This window comes from Poecilia latipinna, unplaced genomic scaffold (assembly GCF_001443285.1).
Source record: "Poecilia latipinna isolate Pla-1442-1.1 unplaced genomic scaffold, P_latipinna-1.0 Scaffold1607, whole genome shotgun sequence".
NCBI lineage: Eukaryota > Metazoa > Chordata > Actinopteri > Cyprinodontiformes > Poeciliidae > Poecilia > Poecilia latipinna.
This window is the reverse complement of record NW_015114223.1, coordinates 110,107-134,322: the sequence shown is the minus strand read 5'-3', so window position 1 is coordinate 134,322 and position 24,216 is coordinate 110,107. Positions and strand designations below refer to the sequence as shown.

At 36.0% G+C, this 24,216-nt stretch overlaps 1 protein-coding gene across 1 annotated transcript in view; it reads right to left on the bottom strand.

Annotated features, from left to right (window-relative positions):
- LOC106963968 (cell adhesion molecule 2-like) overlaps positions 1-24,216 on the bottom strand; it is a gene marked incomplete at its 3' end in the record, with an annotated part of 59,698 nt that overhangs the window by 5,841 nt on the left and 29,641 nt on the right. Inside the window, exons 3-4 of the mRNA XM_015059169.1 lie at positions 20,467-20,619; positions 17,589-17,726 (exon numbers count right to left, since the gene is read on the bottom strand). Coding sequence (XP_014914655.1) covers positions 17,589-17,726; positions 20,467-20,619 — 291 coding nt within the window. The remainder of the gene's footprint in view (positions 1-17,588; positions 17,727-20,466; positions 20,620-24,216) is intronic.

The following is a 24,216-nucleotide window of genomic DNA, read 5'->3' as shown; positions in this document are numbered from 1 at the left end:
ACTGTATATCCATTCAGTATGGATAATTTCAAAAAAGAATGCACATGCAATTCAAAAAAAGTCTTACTGAGCTTTGGTTCGTGTATCTGCATCAACATGGACACTTACTGCTGTGATGCACTGACAATAAGGTTAACAGTAACCATTATATGAAGATACTCTTTGCAGACAAACATTTTGAGCTCATGTGGGTTCAAATGTTAATGTTGTGGAGGGTCACTTTTTTTGGCTGCATAACCTTCAGCAAAACTACACATGAAAGGAAAAATGAATAGCGCTTCTTGACTACATGAACTCCTATTTACCACCTCTTATTTGTGCATCCCATGGAATCAGTCTCACGTTAATCTCAAACTGTTTAATACCTCTTCTCATCTTTCTTCTTCTGCACAACTCCGTGAAGCCCAACAGGGTCAAAAACTCGAATGTTTGTCTTTCAGCAAACGATCACCTATTACACCTATTCATCTAATCAACTCCTTGGCAGAGAAATCCTCGCAACACCTGCTTTGAACTCTGTACAAAAACTGCTGATCCACATTTCTGTGTTCATTAGCAATGCAATCAAAAAGCTTCCTCCAGTCATTTGCATAATGTCCTCAAGTTTTGTTTGTTTATCAATTCATTATTTCAACTTTCTGCTTCACATGACTCTTAAAATACAACAGAATAGATAAACGTGTTATTAAAAAAGTTAAATGAGTTTGACTGGGTTATCCTGAATATTTTATGTGATTAGGGGTCAGACATTTGTTTCCTACTGACTATTGATTTTTGTTTCCATATCAAACTTTCTTCAAGCTTTATTTACTTCACAATAATTTATTTAGTTTAGTTTAGTTTTTTCTTTGTGGAAAATTTAATTTCAGAACTTCTTAAACAGCCCAGATCTATTTGATACTATATATTTTAGGCCAGCAAAAGTATTAAAGGGAGTTTTGAATTATTTGAACATGAGCCATATAAAACTGTATTAGATATCATCAAATTATGCATATAGTACCTTCTTAATATTTTTCAATTTAGCAAAGTGTTGCTGAAGTTGATGTGACAGAATGATAAGTATGAGGGCAAAACAGATGTGTTCAGAAAAGAAATGTGAAGTTATTTAATCATGTTTTACTCATATAGTTATACCTAACTATATCAGGACAAAACAACAAAAGGTCCAGCAACTCAGACGATTAAGCCGTGTACATGTATCAAGCACAGGAAAATAAATGCAATTCAAAATGTCACATTCTGTAAGTTAAATTAAATTAGACACTTCAGGTCAAATTGATATTTTAGTAGGGGTGGAACATGACCTAATGCAATTTACCAGGCAATAATGCCTTATCCAGTCACTGTCAACATACAGTTGACAAAAAAGAAACATGCATCTGTTTTTTTTTCACTGTTCGAAATTAAATCAGACCTTACTTCTCCTGTCTGAGAGAAGTTAGAATCATCTAAATTATTTCCATTTGCTAAATGTCACAATAATGAGCAATAGAAGAATGAATGTCTTCGAAATCAGAACTTGACATAGAGAAGTATACAGCCAAGAGGTTGTAAAGTGATGTAAAGATGCAGCAGGGAGTTCTGTATTAGATTTAATCTGAAAATATGAACAAGTGCACCCTACAGGTTCCTCGCCTTTGCTCTCTGCTGCACTACAACTGTCCCTCCACAGTCCCCCCCCCCCCAACAGGAAAGCCCGCTGAGAACTCAGTAAATTGTTAGTTTTCATGTAACGTTAGGTTCCTTATTTGTCTTTAGTACAACTGCGGCACACTGGCAATATTCAGCTTCAATGACAATACGTGGTTGAAGGATGTGAGCAATAAAAACTGCTGGGCAGCCAACACATGACTCCATAAACACCAGAAAAGCCTTCACCACTTTTAAAAAATTTGTGTATTTGACTTTTGGGTTCTCAGCAGAAAGATAGACACAATGACAGATGAAATACAAATCATTTGAAAGTACAGTGAGATTACTATAGTTGACTAATTATGCTGAACTTGGCATCTGCTATAAAGAGCTATTTCACAGCTTTTCAAAGAATTTAGACTGAATTATGTCATGTCCAGTTAAAAATTAAAAATATTTAGACCAATGATTTTGCAACGTTTTACGAAATAATTTTATTTTAAAATATCCAAGTTTTATTTTTGCAACTTTCAATAATTAAAGTAAATATTTGCTCCATGCGTCGTGCATTTCTCACAGTGGCCATGTGTTTGCGCCTTCTAAAGAGGCCATTTATGCTCTGCACTGCTTAGCTGCTCCACTTTCCCAGCATCCCTCCTTACTGTCCATTCTACCTCTAAATTCTGCCAATCAACTATTCTGTTGAGCCACTTCCACCAACTGAGGCTATAAGAATGGCTCCCCAAGAGATGAATGACTGACAGGCCTGCAGAGTTAGCAACATCCATCCAATCAACAACTGACAGCGAATATGGATGGATTTCTTTATAAAGACTAAACTGAAACATATTATTTTTTAACTCAATGAAGGTATCAGAGGAGCAAACATTTTCCATTAATTTTTATTCGCAATACTTGCTCGGTAGAAACTGTTTGTGTCTTTTCATCTTCCTACCAGACTGACTTGACTTTCTTTTCCCTGCCAAAATTCATATAGTCTTTAAGCAACATGTCAAGCTGGTTTTTCTGTTTCTCTTTGTTCCTCCATACTTGCAAGCAATCTCTTATTTTTGTTTTCTGTGTGATATTTCAAATTGACTGCCACTGTGAGGTATGATTCAAAAAGAGAAGTATACAACTGAAACTTTCTTCTTTTAAAACCATCAACTGAAAAGATTAGATAAATTTTTATATAACCATAACTGAGACATTATTATAGTGCATATGTAAACACAAGCAGACAAAATGTGTGTGCAAAGATGTCTGTGAATATTAGTTTAATTGGTCTAAAAATACAATATCCTAACACATTTTAAACATAGCCAAGACTGAAAAGCCTGTAAGGCTGGCATGCCAATCAAAAAAAAAAAAAAAAAAGTATTTTTTTATATATATCTGGAAAATATTAAGAGACCACTGCTCTGAATAGCATTAAAAACCTCCTGGTTATTCCACCAAATATTGATTTCTCAACTCTTTGTGAGTTAAAACATCAGTGTTGTTTCTAAATGAATATTAACTTGTTTTCTTTGCATTATTTGAGGTCTGAAAGCACTGCATCGTTTTTGTTATTTTGACAATTCCTCATTTTCTGCAAATAAATACTAAAGGTTTGCTTGGAATTTTGGAGACACGTTGTCAGTAGTTCATAGAATAAAAGAACAATGTTCATTTTACTCATACATTAACCTATAAAGAGTAAAATCAGAGAAGCTGATCATTTATATGATTACTTTCATTTGTACTAAGTTGTTTTTTTTAAAGTGTAATCATAGCAATATGCATACAGCATTAGGTCAGTTATGTTTTATTTGATTCTGTTTTCATTGCTTCACTTTATTTTGTATCAATGTGTTTTTATTTCCTTTTTATTATTCTATTGCTAATGTTACCAGTGTAGCACTTTGGTCACTTTGTTGTGTGTAAGAGTGCAACACAAATACAGATTATTCTGTAGTTGTGACCTTATTCTCTCAAGCCTTAAGAACATAAGCAGACTAGATACTGTGAAATGTACAGCAGTGGCTCAGAAACACTTGTTAAACGTTATCAGTGAAGACAGCTTGTTGCTGCATGTCAAATCTCTTAATAAAAAAAAAAAGTTGAAGACAGTAAGTAAGTTCTTGACATAGTGCCTATTATCTGTGGGCCCAAGGAAAACAAACACTTTCTAAGGTAAGGTAGAAAACTGGCTCTTGATCTACTGAATCCAATTAGAATTTATTTTTTCAGGGGGGAAATCATGGACCATTTGTCCTTGGAGCTAAAAAACACAGAGTACAATTTAAACGCAGGCTTTAGATAACTTGCATAATGAGGAAGAAAGCAGGTTCTTTTCTATATAACAGTTTTTATCATATTTGAAATAGAAAACCACCCTTAGCACAAAAATATTTTTTACCAAGAAAAAGTCCTGCACAGCTGTGTGCTTTCAGTGCAGACCTGTGACCCTAGGAATATTTAACATAATTAAACACTAACTGAGACATTAACATTTAAATATGCTAAACACTTCTAAAACAATCAGCTTATTTTACATTATAAAGTAAAATAAATAAGACATTTTTGTAAATGTGTTCTCATTTTTCAGTTTAAGCATCACTCAGTTTTCATTATTTTAAGTACTTTGAAAATCCATATTTTTTTTTTTTCAACAGCTGCACAGATTTTCAAAAATATTCACATGCCTAAGAAATTTTGGAAAAATAAAGAAAAAGTTAGAGTACTCTACAAAAAAATAAAATAAATAAATAAAAAGGGATATACAGTTCTGCAATATTCACCTGTGGTCTGACAGAAAAAGAGGTAATAGTTGGCAGGGACTGCGGCATGCTGTTCTGTGGGTGGAAGCTCTGCACCACTAGCATGAGCCAAGGCAAGCTTGGAGGATTAGGAATGGAAATGACAGGCGTAAAATGAGAGAATTTGACCCTTTTATTCCATTTCACAGGAGAGAAGGACAACCCAAGAATAGGAAATGGTCCGGAGGGGAGCAACAAAACAACAGAGACTGTGGAGGTCTCCCAGGGAGGGGGAGAAATCATTGACAACAAGCGACCGTGCTGACTAATCCTGGCAGCAGGGGTCTGAAGGCTGACTCAACATACCCTTAACTGCATCTCAGCTGAGACTGGAATTCATTAGCTCAAGCAAAACCAATAGAAAGCCATACTATTAATGCTAATAATAGTATTATTATTAGTATTATTTATTTATTTTTTTACAGATCATCAGACAAATTTTACTGTCAGCCAAAGATAACCAGAGTCAATAAAAAAATTGCAGCTTTTAAATAATGTTTTGATTTATTAGAGGAAATGTAATTCCTCCCTAAACCTAATAACTGCTTGTGACTCCTTTGGGGCCACCAATTGTCTTAAATAGGTCGTTTAGCAAGAAAGATATGCAAAGATGAGAAAGTAATAGGTGTTAATAAAACTAAAATTATTGAACCAGTTAGTTACATAATTTCTCTGACTATTTTGTAACAGTGAAATCTTACCCCACTTTGCACCTACTTGCCAATTCATGTATAACATCAGTGAAGTAACTTCTACCTTCCTTACTACCTCAGCCCTTACATAAGTCACTTCAAAGCAGCAAACAGGCATAATCATGGCTGACTCGAAAGTGTCTTTAAATAAGAAATGAATATTTAGGGTACAGAGAAGCTAAATGTCCAAATGCATTATTTGTATGCAGAGCTTAAAGCCATATTGGTAATATGTAACATGCATGTTGCAGTCTAAGAAGTTCCTGCTATTTTGATATTTAAATATGTTTGATATACTGATATTGTGATAACAGTAAATTCAGATTCTCTGAGCAGATATACTTTAGACTGTCATGTCTCACAAGTCTGAAAAGGAGGAAACATAAGAATAACAGAAATAGGTTGTTCTGAGAAATAAATGTTCAGCCGTTTAAAAAAAAGTATCTCTTTAATATAATTATGAATCATATAATTGCCTAGAGAATTGTGCACTAGTAAGTACATGAGCACAAAATGGACAAAATGACAATGATATAAGGGTCTGAAGTGGCAAAGTGACCCGTCGCCTGCTGGAATCACCTTTCCTCATGCTGTTCTCTTCAGTCTTTATGAAAGCACTGTAAATGCCATTCTTCTATCTTTTAGTTCCCACTAGACCAGGGGTCTGCAACCTGTGGGTCCAGAGTCTCACATGGATCTGTGGGCCATTCACAGTGGCTTCAAACAAGTCTCACCAAAAATAAATAGAACAAAAAATCAACAACAAAATCGCACCACAAATTATGGGGGAAAATAATCAGCAGTTAATTTTGCCCTGAAATAAGAAATTAAATTGTTTACTTTCCCTAAAATGTTTGATACCTTTCACAGTTTTTTTCATGGGTCATGTAGGTTTTGTGGTTCTAGACAAATTTTACTTCGGAGGTGTGAGAACAAAAATGTCTCTTTGCATTTAAAATGTTGCTGAATCCTGCAGTAAACCATATTCCTGGATTAGGTTTGAATTTAGCTAAAGATTCAGGGAGATTTTATTGCTTACTTAACTTGGAAATTGTAGGGATTATATAAATGTTAAAACTGTTTTAATTACATTTATTTCAATGAGACATTGTACGTACAGTATCCATGGATTTTAAATAAACTGACTTTGCAAGTTTTAGGAAGTTTTGGACTGGAATGAACCAATTAATCTGTGCAGATTGTGACTTGCCCTCTCAACAACAGTGACAGCTGGGATTACACCTCCATGGCAGCGAAGAAGATATGGAACATATATATATTTTTTTATTTGACAATAATTGTCTTTAAAACCATTCAATTTATTTTCTAATTAGAGTGCCCTAGCATGGATTTTTACTGTGATATTGCACTATCTAGCTAAACTGGAGTTTGTGGTAGATGCACATTTAATTTGAGATTATTCAGAGCCAAAGTAAATAAATACTGTTGTAAATCCACCGCCGTTTTACAGCAGTTCAGTGAGTGTGCTTTCCTAACAGATGACTAAGAGCAGCGAGTGCTGTTGGATGTTAGGAGAGTCTTTATCAGTTCCTAGCAGCCCTGTGTCATAATGTCCTCGCTGACATGACACTCCCCAAGCATTCACAGCTAAGACGTATCGGCTGTGGATTCATGAGGATGACTTTCCTCTCCAAAAAGGAGAGGGCCGGTCGGTCTTGGCGCATTGGCATTTAAAATGGAGACAGGTGGCCCACCTCCACAATGTTTCCCGTAATGCGCATAGACAGTGGGCTGTTGCAGTCCTACCCCATCTACTTCTGTGCTCAAGGCTATGTCGGTTAACCTGTTCTCACTTTATGGTGTCAGAAAAAGAGATGAATCAGAAATACTTGCAAGAGGTCCTATTTACTCAAAGCTACATGCAATTAACACAACAATAAAACCTTAGGATGCCTTTGATGTTCTGATTTATTATTTTTGGATCTGACTACAATACGTTTTTCACATTACAAACATAACTTGGAAGATTTTAATTGGGATATTATCTAATAGTAGAACACAAAGTAATGAAAGACTGTCACGTTGAAAGAAAACTATGCATAATTTATTCAAAAGGGTGCTCTGCATTTGTATTCAGCCCCATTTAGTCTAAAACTCCTAAATAAAAATGCATTCAACCTCCCACAAAATGTTGAAAGAAAGCCACCATTGAAAGAAAGCCTTAAGAAGTATTCTTTAGTTTTGGACAATCTAATAAAACCTCTAGCCACTGTGAATCGTGATGAGAGCAGCATAATGCTAGGAAGTCTTTTCTCAAACAGAAACATATTTTGGGGTATGTCTGTGTGACTTATTTATCAAGAGATTCAATGTTTGCTTATTGTTTATTTGCAAAATGGCACAGGCTCTTACAGATGAGATAGAAAATATCTTAGAATGTCAATTTTCAAGTTTCATCACAGAATCTCAATGGAATTGGAGTCTTAACTTTGACCAGGCCAGTCTTAGACATGAATATGTTTTGATCTAAGTCAGTGGTGCCCAAGTCCTCGAGATCAACTATTCTGCAACTTGTAGATTGCTCCCTTCTGAATCAAATGGCTCATCAGAAGCTTTAATCTCTGCAGAGGCCTTGTAGTGAGTGATTCGTTCGATTCAGATGTGTGAAAACAGAGATGCATCTAAAAGTCGCAGGACAGTAGATCTCGAGGACTGGATTTTTGATCTAAATCATTGCACTGTATAATCCAAATACATCGCACTCCTAATTTTTTTTTTTTTTTTTGTGAAATATTTTCAAAATCACATCTTATTCTTCTTATGTCAGAATGCGCTATGTTGCTTTCTTCCATTATGTAAACTCTCAAACAAACTTCAAACATTCAAGTTTATGGTTGTAACATGCAAAATGTGAAAAAGTTCCTTGTGTGAAACTACTCTCACAAACAGCTGAATCCACTTAACATCAAAATAGGCCCAACAAATTTCACTAAATCTCATATTGATCAGCTGTGCATGGTTATTTGTGGTACACATGTAACAGGATAGAAAGGGTGAACATGTATTTTTGTGACTGTATGTTTTATTCATGCCGCTGTGACTTGCAGGAGGCATCTTGAAATTACATCTTTAATGGTCATTGATCTGTTACGACCCAGGGAGCCGGGTAGTATAAACGTAATCCCAACGCAGACTTTTTTAAATAGTGTTCAAGCAAGGTTGTCAAATACTGCAAAACTGGCTGTATTTCACTTTTAACTAGAAAACTTCTTTAAATTCCCAAACCCGATCCTTATTTTTAGTTTTCGCAATGTCACTCATATTATCAACCTTTTTTTTTTTTTTTTCTACAGACACTCCAGGAGCTTTCTCCTTTACACTTTCCTCAATTGGTCGTTCTGGGGTGAGTTTTAGAATAATGATGGCCTCCTTATTCTGCTCTTACCCACAGCTGTCCAGGGCAATTACCCATAAATGAAGAAATACGCAGCACTATTTCAAAAGCTTGCTCAGTCACCGTGTGACTTCTTCAGGCAGACTTGAGTGATAGCAGATTGAAAAGCCAGCAGACAACGACCTAAAATAGAGCGAGGTATGTCAGCAGTAATAGTTCCCTGTCCTTGACTAAAAAGTTTGACAGTGTAAAGATGTGACCGCGAGTGAATTTGAATCAAACTCATGTTTTTCCCTCGAAGTCTCTTTGGAATAGATTTACAGGGCAACATGATGAAGTAATAACCTCTACAGTTTAGGTCAGAGAGTATGATAATACTAGTCAGATAGCTAAGATCCTCTCCCTTATTTGGAATAAATATTCATTTCATCTCTGTCTTTTTTTGGTCTCCACGCGGCTCTCCCTGGTTCAGCGGTGTGTAAACAACTCCTACATGTGGTGATATTGGAGGAGGTCTCTCTGGGTTGTGGTGTGTAACTGAGATAGAAATATATCATTACTGGGTGGGGACTGAGGGGATCCGAGGGACAAAGAGAATGAGAAATAGGAATATTGGATTCCGTTTCACACACACACACACACACACACACGCACACAAGCTTATGTCCTTACATGCAGGCTGTCTGCTCCAGCTCCATCTGTCTGTTTTGCTCACGCAGACACTGAAAAAGGCACGCACACACACACACACACACACACACACGCACACACACTTAGCATAGGATGTCTGTTAACTGCATGCTGAATGGGTGATGGACTGCTTCAGTGGTTCTGCCGGTAATATAATCTTCCCCATTCCCCCAGATCCCACACCAATATGTCACAATTGTCATTTATTCCCGGCATGGTTGCCCCACAATCAGATGGGTTTTCACATTGTACACACACTGATCCTGTCAGGATGATGAACACTTCAAGGGCAACCCACGTATTCCCACACAAGCATGTATGCATACATACATTGAACAGCAACATGTGCAGAATTTCAGGTTTACTTGTTTCTGTTCTTTTATGTTTTTAGAGTAGGTGGGTGATGGGGGGTTGGCAACAAGCTCACAATAATCCACACCTTCCCATTGCTAGAAGGAGTAAGATAGTAACAGGAAGGTAATTTTGGTTTGACAAAGATGAACATTATGTGCAAATGTGTCTGTCAATCATAGTCCTGAGAAAAGATTTTTTGTTTTGTTTTGCTGAAGTAAACAGGTCCTGAGCGTGTCTGATAAATGTATCACACATAACAATGAGATGCTAATTTAAAACTTGTCTGAAAAGACATGGTATTATTCATGAGATCAATGCATTTTTCACCACAGAAATGAAAAGCCTTTTTTTTTGCTCTTGTACACGCTTTAGTTTTGGGGTAAATGAATAGAGAACAATGACAAGACTCCCTAGAACTGTGTTTCTGAACTACTCCAGATTGATACTTTGCATTAAAGTGTCTTTTAAAGTGATGCTGATTATTAGTTCTCTGAGCTTTTCAGATATTTTCTTTGAGCTCTGACTGCTTTTTATTTTTTAACTTTCATATTTAGTCCTTTGCTATTTTTAGATGAATGGTAATCTGAACGACACTCAATAGTAGAGGTGAGCAATTGCGGTTCCCAAGCCCACCTGAGCAAGTTTTGTTGTCGAAGGGCATCACTGGCTGAAAGATAGTCAATAATAAACTCTAAGTATGTTTTTCTTTTTATCAGTTGCTGGTAAGAGTAGTTATTGCAACTGAACTATAAACTCTGATATAACCTACTGCCAACTGAACTTTCTATTATTGTTACTGTAAATAACAGTAACAGTTGTTGTCTTTTTCTATGTTAATCTGACAATGTTCATCCCTCTAGATATCAATCTTTTCCCCAACAACAGAACCACTTTACCTTCGACTTTCATGAATAAATGCTTAAAAGTAGGGCTGAATGATATTAGCAATTTGCCCAGGTATATTTTTAGACTGGCTACATTTATTGAATTACATTTTTTGAAAACAATGTACAAGTAGGAGTAATTTTGCTGCACCATACTTTGTACTTCTACTTGAGTAACATTTTGAAGTAATGCAAGTCTCACTTCAGTATGTTTTCTTCCTACCGTAAATTAGGAAAATTAGAAATTAGATCTCAGTCCTTTTTTTTTAACTTGAGGTAACAAAGGCGGACATACAAGGATGGCAATGTAGGATCCCAAACAGAGAGATGCAAACATTCACCCTTAAAAGAAAGGTCATTTTTTAAAAGTCAATTTAGGTTTTAGTGTGGAATTAACACTTTACGCATGAACTAATGGACATCTAAAAGACCAGATGTGGCCCAGGGACATAAAATGCCCATTTGTTCTAAAAATAACTTTCATTTCAAATAGACTCTTTAGACAATGCACTTGAGCCTAACAAAAAGTCATAATTTACTCTGATATACGAAGCTTAATGTACTGGAAAATTATCAATCATCACAGCTTGATGTATAGAAAACAGTGTTTTAATGTCAATAAGTTGAATCTTAAGAGTCAATGAGCTGAAAAAATGAGCCTACAGTGAATGACCATCTGGTAGATGAACCTCATTGGTCAAATATTCATTTTTCTAAAGTAAATTATTTAGTCTCCAAACTACATACAGTATGGTGTCAAAATAATTATTCAGATTTTTAAGGAAGTCTTTGTTGCGTTAAATCTATGCACCTTACTTCATATTTCATATGCGTGATTAAATGTATGTTGTTTTAAATCAGAATGACAATCTCTAGTCTGTCGACACCGAGCATGTTAGATTAACAAGTTTCTTTTGTTGTTGTTTTTCCTTTTAGAGATAGGTTGCCCTACACGACTCTGAATAACTCTGATAACAGATTTAATTATAATCTACCATGTAATTAAAATGAGCGATAACACTGATATCTACTTAAAAGTGTGTGGAAGAACAGTATCGATTTCACCTAATCTCCTTGCTTATCTGGATCCTGGGAAACCCTTAATGCCTGATACCAGACTGAGCTGTCTGGACTGAGGCCAGAGTATAAAAGGTGTAATGGCAGCTACCGGCAGATGTCTCTTCAGTGAATTAATGAAGGGCCAAACACTGACTGCAATGACTTCAACAGCAGATCTAGCAACCATCTTACTCTGACATTTGTTTCAGATTAAATTTTAAATGGCCAGTTTTGCAGCACCTGTAGCAGGAACGTCTTTGAAAATAAGACATCATCACAACCTGCATGATCTTAAATATGCAAAAAGATTTCAATCTATGTTTTTCATCTATGTCACAATGGTTTAGTCTCCAAACCACACAATTGTCTAATTTATTTTTTTTTGACAACCAATTCACATTATTTGTTCAGCTACTTTTAAGAGTACAGTATGCTATTATTAGAACTGAATTCATCAAGCTATTTAATTAGAATATGACTACATCATTGTATTTTATTTTAATGACTGGTGTAAAAATGTCTGATGCTGGTTTAGTTCCTATTTTTTAAAGGGCATTTTTTTTACAGGCTTCACAATTTTCAGGAACTACTTTGGCAGCAGTATGAAAGTGAAACAAAGAATAGTGTTAAAATGCAAATTAACACAGAGCGAAAACAGCTAGAAGACTTTCATATGGAGATTTCCTTCTGATGTTTTGAAGATATAATTGTCATTATACACCAGCAGACTGTTTGTGAGAGAGAAGTGAGTGTTCACTGATTGAGCTAAATGATTAGCTGTTTATCAATTAACTTGGAGACTAATAATAAATTATTAGGGGCATGTTGCTTATTGAGAGTGAATACTACTACTACTATTATTATTATTATTATTATTACTATTATTATTACTAAGACAAGAATACCAGTTAAGATATTGCCAAACATCTATTCTTCAATCGTGCCACGTATTTAAATTTAAGTACATGATACTCACTCAGTTGCTGATTATTTCTTCAGAGACAAAAGCCATCCTGCTCTCTATTCAGTGAGACTTGAGTGACTGTCATAGAGCTGATCTCTTTGTGTCAATTCCATCAACAAGTCCTTTTCTAAGGCCATGGAGGTCAAGGCTGCCTATCATGTCTGTCCTGTCTTAGTTCTGGTGAGTCGATCACTTGCAAATAGCAGGCATTTCCAGCAATATAATTAAGAGGCGGTAAGCTAGTGGTGCCACTCGAAGAGTTCCTGGCCTGAAAGTGGTGAACAAACACCGGCCGGGACCGCTCATTTGTTATGATGTCCAGTTCTATGGAAAAACAGTCTGCCTTAGAAATTGATTTTTAATTCATCTCGAGACCAAATCAAATTCTCCTCCTCTGTCAGCCGTTGTGGGTATAAAATAATAACGAACTCAAAATTATTAATGTACACATAACAAATTTTGGGGTGATAGATTCACTCTGACCATCCAATCAGAGGGTGGAAACTTCTCATGTCATTGTGGACCTTCTAGCAAGCTCTGTAAGCTGAGTGGTTAAAAGAGCAGTTTCACTGCTGTGTCGTTCACTAAACACAGGCCTGTTCTCCTGATTCTGAAGGCCCTGGGCAGATTAGACGGCACGCAGACACTGAAACTTCATTGGATGGACCACTGACAATCAACACAGACATGTACGGGAAACGACACCGCCAAGAGAATCATTAGAAAAAAGGAAATTAGCTTATTGGAAGCAAATTAAAATGTATTAAAATTTATTTGAACAAGATATATATATATATATATATATAGTTTAGGTTTTCTGAAAGTGTTTATAGCTGCAGAGAAGTTCCACTATGGCTTTCAAATGACTTGAGAAATCTTGCAGTGGAATCACCTTATTAACTGGATGTGTTTTTGTCATACACACTTGTTAGTATAAAAGTGCCACTGACAAGTGTCTTTAAATGACTCTCAAAATTTCCTAACGCATGTCATTTTGGTATGCAAACACATGATTCCTTATGAATTTTACAGGTGCTTCAAGGAACTTGCAGTGTGGAGTATACAGACATGTTGTCCTTTCTGAATTAAGGGAGAACAGCTTTGTCGCTGTGACTAACCTTCTGACATCAACACACACAACACTTCCAATATAATCACCCGAGGAGTCCATAAAAGCAACTACTATCAATAAAATTGCACATCCTCTAGAGATCACCTTAACTACAACTATCTGGAGCAAACTGTAAACTTCTGGTGGCAAATTAATTCATTTAAAAATGCATCAAATCCCAAGTAGCTTATATTTTTCTGTACTGGGAGCTCTTTCCTCAGAAGTGGGCTACTGGGAGAAGCATTATTCACCCTTGGAGACTAAATAAGCCTGTTAAGAAAAGTGGTCACGCTGCTAATTAGTGTACTTTGTATTGTTTGTATATGCTTGTTCTTCAGATGGGAAATACAACGTATAACAAAGTAGAGAATGAACTCTTGTAATATGTTGCAAATATATAGTAATTAGTGCAACTGAAAAAGTATAAAACACCCCACATGTATCATATCTTTAATTAGGTGATAGATTGTTGTGTTCTCTTTAATTAGTGGAAAATTTAATGGTCTTTTTAATGAGATCACAGGATAAGGAGAATACCAAGCACTAGCAACCCATTTCGTTTTCACTTAGGAGGTAAACATTTTTTGCCTAAGTCATGCAAATAGGGGAAAGATTCCAAAAATACTAAGATAAAATCAAGTTAGTTAGAGGGACAATTTTGTGTCAGATATAAGTGTCCGTCTCTGAAAGCAGAAAAAATAAACATGCTAATTTATTGAAAATAAAAATTATGCACGCTTTGGGAAAAAGAAAAAAAAAAGTTTTTTTCTGGTTCAATAATCCCTCGCATGAGAACAGTAAAAATAAACCACATATCTGTGAAGCGTTTGAGCTCTGCATTTGAAATCCTTTTCTATAAACCAAATTGTACAACAGCTAATTGAGATTTAGGCTGTGCAGCACCTGACTGCTTGTTATTCTCATTACTGAGTGGCAGTGATCCTGTGGGTTTTGCAAAGATTTTGACATCTATTCATGCAATCACGTAACTTAAAGGGTTGTTTATATTTACATTTTCAATTTTGTATTGATTTACGAAAAAATAAAAGAGTTGATTTACATTTCATGATTTGCACACTTTACTTTCTTGTACAACCAAATAACATTTATTAAGGTTCTGCAACTGTGCTGATGATCTGTGAGTGTCTCCCATCTGCAGGTTTTGGCTGAGTCAGTGGAGCATCTGTTTCATTTTTTGCTGAAAATCTTAATCTAATCATTTTATGCCCTGATCTTCCAAATATATCACAGATGCCTTTCTGCTGTTTTGTTCAAAAAGTTGCAAGACTAATGATTGATCATGTTAAAAGGCATAGCTCACATTGTTACTTTAACAACTTTTTTCCTTTTCAGGCACATTTTGGACAGACGCTAACAACAGCTATGTGAACATTCTTACATAAAGTTGAGAAATATTTTAAAAAGAGAAGAAGGAAGAAAGCAAACACAAGAGTTCAGTTGGCAGTAGCCAAAGCAGGATTGAGCTGAATATATTACACAAATTTATCAGATGCATGTTTATAAGGCATTGTTACTATATTGTTGTAATACACGACACTAAGACAGTTCTGCAGTTACTTTTCTCACAACATATTGCTTGACCCTAAAAAGTCACTTTAGTTTGAAAAGGCAGATTGTGATCAACATAAATGTCAGAATTTCAAGATTTGTTGGTTTAATAGCTATAAGTGATGATGGTATCAAATCAATAAGTAACGCAGAAGAACCAAGGATGAAGCTAATGCAGTGATCTTAGGTCAGAGGGTAAATGTTGAATCTGCTCCAGGATAAATAACTAACTAGCAGTTACATAATGGCAGTAATAAATTATAGTGTAAAGTGTAATTTGACATATGACTGCATAGCTCATCAGTCACAAAGTATATTCTTGAATAGATCATGCACTGTATTTGCAACTGATCAATAGATGGATGGAGCTGTACTACTTTCACAGTGGTCTGTGTTGCCTCTAAAGGGGAGGTAATTCACAAAGCTTCACAGACACAATTTATCTCCAAGCTTATAGTGCTGGTTGCTGGGTGACGAAAACAATATCCAAAAAGTTGTTCTTATTTTCAGTTGCAGAATTTGGATGCAGGAGGATGTAACTGTCAATGTGTCAGAGAAAAGTTCAGTAACTTTCACACAAGAGGACGAGGAGGAAAAAGAGTTGAGCAGTACCTGAGAGGATAGAGTTTTAAAGTTTGGAGAGTTTAGTCTTATGAGAGGACTACTTTTACTTTACATACTGGAGTGTTAGTGAGACTGACACCAAAACTCACAAAAACAACCAACTTCAGACTGAAGAACAGAAGTTTGAGTGCACATACAATCCAAGTCCACAAAATGTTTGCATGTGACTGAATCCCTCTGATTGGATGCTTCAAGGTATCTACATGGCGTTGTCACATAGTGCTGTAAAAGTAATTTTAACTCCACCAGACGGCATGGATGCGATGGACTCAGCTTGGTGCAGAGCTGAGCTATTCTCTAGTTGAGCAGCAGAGAGATGAATAATTTTGGCAGCATCCAACTTCTAGAGCAGAAGTTGCTGTAAGTAGGTAGTGAACTTCCATTTGTTTGCAGGATACGTGAATTTTCTGCAGTAAAGAGGCATAATGTTATTGCAAAATGGTATTCTTCTGTCAGAGTGCAATTTGATTTATGTATTCTGTTGGGGTTTCATATATTCTCATTTATGTACATATTATCTTTGATTCATATATTCCGAGTTAGAGTTTGTCCATTCTGATTCTTTAGTCAAAGATTTTCTCTGTGCTGCTCATGTCTCCTTTCCAATTAAACTAGTAATGGTTCTTATTTTAGATAACCTGCCAAAGGACTTAAGAGTTTATTAAGAGAGTAATATGGTAACTTTTAATTGGGACTCTAATGTGTTATCTTTGATTAATTAATTAGAAAATGTTAATGTGTAAAATATTTTAAAGCAATTAATCATATTTTTCCTTTGCACATGCCAAGGTTGTATTTGTTCCTGGCAAACTCATAAATTTGATGGAACATCTGTAAACAACAACAACGGACAATAAAGTTGCTTCTTTTGGCCCAATGGGGATTCAATTTTGTTTCGGAAAATGATCTGATGGGGGGTTGGAAAAGACTATTGCTGTGTGCATTATTCAAACCTAAAATACCATATCAATGCAAAATATGTTCCAGCAAGCACAACCTCCCACTACCTTTAATACATAATTATCCACAATTTATATTAAGCAGCTTTGCGGAACCACATATCACTACACAATCCATAGAAAAAATAAAAGAAGAAACCGCTAGAAGAAATTTCTCCTTGTGAAGTTACATAGGAACGTACTGGAACATCTCAGTAAATTAAATATTACTGAAAAGCTAATTTATTTAAGTAGGTCAATCAAAGAAGCAAAACTATAAACAATATTTTATGGGACCAATAAAAAAGTTAATAAGTAGTCCTGTAGATGCAGCAAGACACACAAGGATGAAAAGATACAGAAGGTCGTTGCTGAAGAAGCTGGTGATTGAGAATTTTAATTTGGAAGGTTGAGTGGAAGGAAAGACAAGCAAGTGACCTGGAGAGCAACTGTCTAGAGAACTGAGAAACAACGTCCTTTGAAGAAAATGTTGGGAGAATTACAAGGTAAAGGGGCTGCAGTCAGTGCTTCAAGGTCAAACACAAAGACGTACATACTTTTTAATAGACCAACCAACATTTCAATTTTTTTTTTTTATTTTTTTTTTAGAAGTATTCTATAATGCTTCAACTTTTGGGGAAAGTGAATTTTTGTTTTTCATTAGCTGTAAGCCATATTAATCAAAAATAATCAGAAGAAATTGTTTGAAATAGGTCACTCTGTGTAACAATAAATTATATAAAGTCAGGTTACTATTGGTAATACTAAAAATATTGAAATAAGTGAGCACTAAATTACTGTTAGTGTTGGTGTTGAATAAATACCACCAATTATTCGGTCGGTCTGGTATCATTCAGCATCTGTGCAGCAACAGACGTGATGCATTTAAATACAAATGCAGACATGAGGCACCTTTGACTTCCTTCTCATTCCTGAACCAGCGGAGGTCGGCAGCGGGCTTGCTTCCCTGAGTGATGCAGGTCAGAGTGATGTGGTCCCCCTCCATGGCTGGCTTTGTCAGGCCGTTGATCTCCGGCTTTTCTGGCACACCTGGATGATGGAATGGAAATCACAGCAATAGAAATAGTTCAGGCACCACAGTCTGTCATTATGCAGCAATAATTCTATTATGGCTGCTTGGGATTTTTTTTCAGTAGCTTACCCACATGCAGAGAGATTAAGGAGCACACTCCAGAGCTTCACCAAACAGTTCCAGGACACATCAGGATTTTATTGGCATACAGTTAAGAGGTTTTGCTTATTATTTGTTTACAAAAAAATAAAAAATACTGCCACCTCTCCGTATAGCTTATTGCTTACTGTAATTCTGTGTTTTATGTAACCCTGCCTTAATTCATGAAGTAAAGTATACTTGGAAAAGTATACACACCACTCTTTCACACTCTGTTACATATCCAAAAATTCGTGTATTTTTTTGACTTTACATGCGATTAATCAACACAGTTTTTCACATAATTGGTGAGTGAAAGGAAAATTATAATTTTCATTTCTATTTTGCAAAACAAAAAACAACAGCAGTACGACTTTTGGGGTATGTATGCATGAGCTTTGCAGATTTAGACATCAAAATGTTTTCTTGATCTTCTTTGCAAAATAGCTCACAGAAAGTTTGGCTGGAGAGAATGAAAGAAATAATTTTAAACACATAGTAGTGTTTTAAAAACATTCACATGGCTACACTCCTGTACACTAATAACTGTAGCAGGAAGACTTTTTAATTGACATGCTATCACCATGGTAACAGCCAGTGCCCAAAAGGCATCAATCAAGACACAAAGGTTAAGTTGAAAAACCTGTTTTAGTTTGAATGTGTGTACATGTGGGTAAGAAAAAGCTCATGATCAGGTAAGAAGCCACAGGCTTGTACAGAAAATGTTAATTACTGGCCTTTCCTGTAATGAGTGTTTTAAGTGACTTGCATCTGCCCTTCTGTTGTCAGTGAGCAATAGGTTTGCCTCGGGCTGAGTGACTGCAAGGTCTGTCAGTCAATGCCATTGACCGACTCTTGCCTTGTTTGTCTAACCACCTCCACATTTAACTGTGCTAACTTATTAGCACAGTGCACAGACTGTGCTAACTTATTAGCACAGTTACATTGACCTGATGGTTACTGTTTGTGGATGGGTAAAAGCTGGATACACAATGTCAGCAAAAGCTGCAATATTCAGCAAGAACTGACTTTACTCATGTAATGAAACAATTGGAATCACATTTTATTTTGTAGGTTTTCAATGGCATTGTTCTGCAGTACAGAAAAACATTTTTGTTCTATCTAAGTTATGTTGCCTAATTTTGTGGATACGTTACTGTAGTTTTATTTTTTCTTACGTCAAATAGGAGCAGATCAGACACAATATTGTTCTGATGTAGTCATGTTCATTTTGCACAAAAAAGGTTAGGGCCATTGAAAATAAAACATTTGGACATTATGCCTTTGAATGTGGGGATGTATGCATAAATACTTTTCCAAGGCACTCTAGTTTTTAATAATTTAGTTTTTAATGGCTAAAATTAAAGTCTTCAATTGTATTAAATTAAATTTAATCTGAATGTCATATGAAACTAACTGTTGGTTTGTCTTTTTTATAACATCAGGAGTGAGTTGTTTTTTTTTTCAGCCAGGTTTCATTTTTTATCATTTGATTTGAATGGGCCAGGCTTTAGTGTAATCTCCTAATCATGATTGTCGATCAATAGTTGTCTTTTAAAGTTCTGAAATAGGCATCAACTACTTTCCTATTCATTTTCTTCCCAGTAATACACAAGCCGGTACCTGATTATTTTAAAGCAATGTTTTTTTGTTGATGTTTTTTTTTTTAAATCAAACTATCATTTTTTTGCCCTATGAATCATTTAAACCTGAAAATGGGTAAACCCAAGTTTATTCTACATACAGCTGTAAACTTAGAGAAAGAACTATTTCTAATGGATTTCTGTGCACATATCCAAAATACTTCAAATATTAGGATTTTCTTTATGAACTATCGGATAGTCATGTCTGTGATATTGAGTGAGATGTGATGAATTGGAAAGGAATACATTACATGTAAATTTTCCTCCAAGTATGAATCTGATGATACAGTATTTTTAGTGGTTGATTATTCCACTGCTTTCATCTGTGTCAGTATTACACGAGTAATTGTTTCCATCTTCTAACAGAAAAACACATATTTGTATGTGTAGTCCAACAGATTTGAGTGTGAAGCCGTTTGAGCATTTCCTCCAAATCATTTTTACTTGTGTTCATTGCCAGCACTGAGTGTCTTGATGTAGCAGCTGATAAAACCAGGCCATTCCCAGATCATTTTGTATAATTATTAAATCGGCGTCTTTGTTTCCTGGCGCGCTACATTAAGTATTGTTCAGCATTGCAAAAATAATTTCCCCCACATCCTTATTGAGCGGTCGCCTTTAATGTCTCTAATTTTGAGAACGCTTGTTAACACAGAGAGCTAGCTAATGGTCCTGGAGTGCATGAGCACATCTATTAACATTAGCAAAAAACTAATTGGAAAGATAATAAGCCCAGAGGCAGGAAATGAAGCAATGTTTGTGTAAAGTGATGATCACAACACAAACATGTCTGAAAGGGAGGAGTGGTATTAACAGTCTGGGTTTTTTGTTTGTTTGTATGTTTTTGTGTCCAGCTGCAGGCAAAAGCAACATGCCGTTTTAACCATATTAAATCAAAACAAAGGCGTTAGTGGAAACATTTTCTACAAAGAAAGACAAAGACATCATGCAGCAATTTTGTATAAAATGCTCTTACCTAAAACAGTGAGGTAAGCTTTGGCTGTTCTGACCGGCATGGTGAAGAGAGAGCAGGTGTACAGGCCCTCATCACCCAGTGTGACGTCGCTGATGCTGATGGTCAACTCTGACGATGTGGCGCGCACGAGCTCAATCCGGTTGTCCCTTAAAGCTGCACATGTAGACACGAACAGGGAGGAAATAGCACAAGTTGAATGAATATGGACTTGGGGAGGCAGATGTAAAATACCCATGTCTTAACAGAGCAACCGGGCGGAGGTTTTTAGTGCATTCATAATATTTGATGAAAAGCAAACCTTGCTATTGGAGTACATAAAAAACCCTGTTTTTATATCACTTATATGGCAAGTTTGTCATTCTAACAACTCCATTACTCATTCACACAAGAACAAAATCTCTGCACAAAGAAGCTGTTTGCGGTAAAGTGGGTTTTCTTGCAACCAAATACACCTGACTGATTTGATCTGACTGGTTCTAATCAGTGACTGGCAGGTCAAACAAAGAAAATATGTGATGTTCCCCTCCCCGCCCCCAAATGTATCGAAATAATAACCAAAAGCATGCAATTTGATGAACATTTTCTAAAACTCAATACATTTTAAATAAAGATTGGGTATATATACTATGATGCGTCACTGTTAAAATTCTCACAGTTTATACTTTTACTGTTGAATTTATTAACCTGCAGCACTGTTTTCTTTGACTTTGTTGTATTTGAAATGTTTTTGGAATGTTTGAAACATTTAAGTGCCAATCAAATCAAAAATGTCTGTAAGAGAGTAATATGCTTTATGTGTTCTAAAGAAATTTTGAATTGTATTTAAGAATTCTCTTACACAACAATAAAATAAAAGTGTGACCTCAAAAACACCTTTTCGTTAAATTTGAAAAGAAAAGCATTTCAAAACCTCCACAGTGAACTACGGTGGAACCAGTTTCTCTGCTGAAAACCACAGGTAACAGTTTGAAAATGTAATCTTTCCGAAAAGAAAAGTAACGCGATGGAAATCAATACTGCAATAAGAGGAATGGAGAGAAAAGCACAACAAGAGTTTGGTAAGATGTGAGAGTTGAAAAAGATTTGCTGGTTGATCAGCACTCAACAGTCTCCAAAGCTCGTCCTTTCATTTTGTATCTGTGATTCAGTGGGAACAGGCACTACAATTTCAGAAAGTAGTGACACCTTGAAAATTGGCAGGATTTGTCACTTTCATCTAAAGGGTACATTCAAAGCTATAAAACCAAAACACGTAAAAAGACAAGTTTGTGCATTCAAAAAAGACCCCTTGAATTTCTGTTCATCCTGTTTCTATGACCCTTGCTGAAGAGAGTGTCCATTCATGTATTGTCTTTGCATGAACAAAGCACTTCCACAGAACTCATTTAATTTAAGCACCCAAGGATGCTTTGCTTTTAATGTTTTTTTTGCATGTCAGTCTGTGTGTGTGTGTGTGTGTGTGTGTGTGTGTGTGCGCGTGTGTGTGTGTGTGTGTGTGTGTGTGTGTGTGCCTGAAACACTGACGGTATATGCTGAGGTTCAAGAGAACAAATCTATGCCTACGTGTGAAAATATATGTATTCCTAAGTAGACATCTCATTAGTCAACATTAGGATCTCCATTAGTTTCCACCAAACTGGTTATTAGTCTTCCTGAGGTCCAACTGATAAAACACACACAAAAAATGTTAATACAACACATAAGACCATTTTGAAAAAAAAAAAAAAACAGCGAACATCTCAATAGACAATTTGGCTTTGTGACAAATGCATCTTGCATTTGAGCAGCAGCCTTAAATGCTTGCAGCTTCCCGTAGTGTCCTCACATCATAATTGAGCTTATATGCACAATTATGAGGCATGTACACCTCTTCCCAGCATTGGACCACAATGCAAATAAATATTTACATCTATGGAACTTGAGGATAACAAATATCAATTTTTGGTGTTTTTTGGAGTGGAATTGCTTCACTGAATTGGTGAATCTCTTTTTTATCTTATTTTCACATTACACATGGCTGGTATAAAAGGATGTGGCATGGTCAGAAAGGCAATAAAAACTTTGATTTTGTGAGAGAATAAAATCCCCAATATAACCAGAAGGTTTGCTTTAAAACAGAATTGACTCTTATTTGCAGCATTATATCATATTAAGTAGCATCAGTACCACAAGTGTGTGAATGTTTGTCTAAGACCAATAAACTGCAGACAATTTCTGAAAAGTAGATGCAAGTTTACTGTTTAAATTAAAGCTTTAATGTGTCATTAGCAGGATAAAACGCAACAGGCATCTTGAAGATGAAGACATAAACTGCCTCATTATTGAAAACTCAGAGTACTGTTGCTGCCCTCTGCACATTTTCCACATCACAATATTCCTCTAATCACTCTCTTATTTCAAAAGAGATTTGCTTGTGCTCACAAGTTCATGAAGGTTACTCTTCTTGCCAAAACAAGCCGAGTATGAAAAGATCAGGAAAGAACACTTTATTTTAAATTTGGGGTCAAAGTAAAGCGCAAAAAAAAAAAAAAAAAATCTGAAATGAGAACAATTAATTTTGGACCATCTTCTCAAAAACAGAGTTTTTCTATTTATTCACTCCCAGTTAAGATCAAGAATCAGACATTATAGAAGTATTTTCATTGTAACATGCTTGCTGCAGCGTTCACAGAGTGAACACATATGGAGGAAAAATAGCAAAAAGTGTGATGTCGTCTCAGTCAGTCATGGGATGCTAAAAATTGCTTTGCTGCATCCAGGCCTATCCCCTACAGTAAATGGCAAAAGAGTTGGAATCAGTCTGACTAAACGACATCTGCTCACTCTCATTTATTACTGCATTTGTTCTGTCCCTTCTTGTTCCTCGCAACACCGGTTATCTCTGCACGCCGTGCACCGACTCTGAACAGGCGTGACATGTTGATATACTGTAAGCACATGATATATCTTTAGGCTTTACACCTGTGACAGTCCATTTCTGCTTCTGTGCACGAATGAATACACACGGTCATCAAAGCAAGACCACAGAGTTAGTTTTAGTCAAATGCACTGCCAGCTCACTTAATGAAGAAGCCCATCTTGAAAAAGATGTGTATATGTTCCATGTTGTATGCTTGCAAAAGACAAAAATACAAGATTACTGAAGCTCACTCTGGTCGCAAACTCCGTCTATCCTGCTTGAGTAGCACTTTTTCTGCTTCCTCCCACCCCAAGACCTAATTCTGTCTACTCCAGCGGCTTCACTAACCTGCGCAAGTTAAACAATGCTTCAATTCAACTGTTTTCTTATTTGCTTTGGGCAAGGAACTATGAGCAGCCAAATGTCAGAAAATGCATTTACTGGCTCACTAGCTGTCTCAATGCTACCCTGCCTTCATCTTCGCCTCTCCTCAACGCTTCTTTTAGAGAAGCAATTTATGAGACATCCAGAAACAGAGAAACAGAAAGAGTATTCGGTCCTGTTGGTCTACTGAAATCGAAAAATACAAAAATGAACTTGGTGACTTGACAAGCTTGGATGACACAGCACTATGTAGTGTAACAATAGAAAAATATAATAAACTTATACGAGTCATCACCAGCATCCAAATGTCAAGGCCAATTAAAAATACAATTGCTTATGAACTTGAGGACCATTGTCATTTAACACAGAATGAAGAATATGTCCTCACTAATCAGTGGGAAACTCTATTAGCATTACAGCAATCAAACCATTCTTATAATCACTGGCCATCTTTTAGCCTTTTTCTA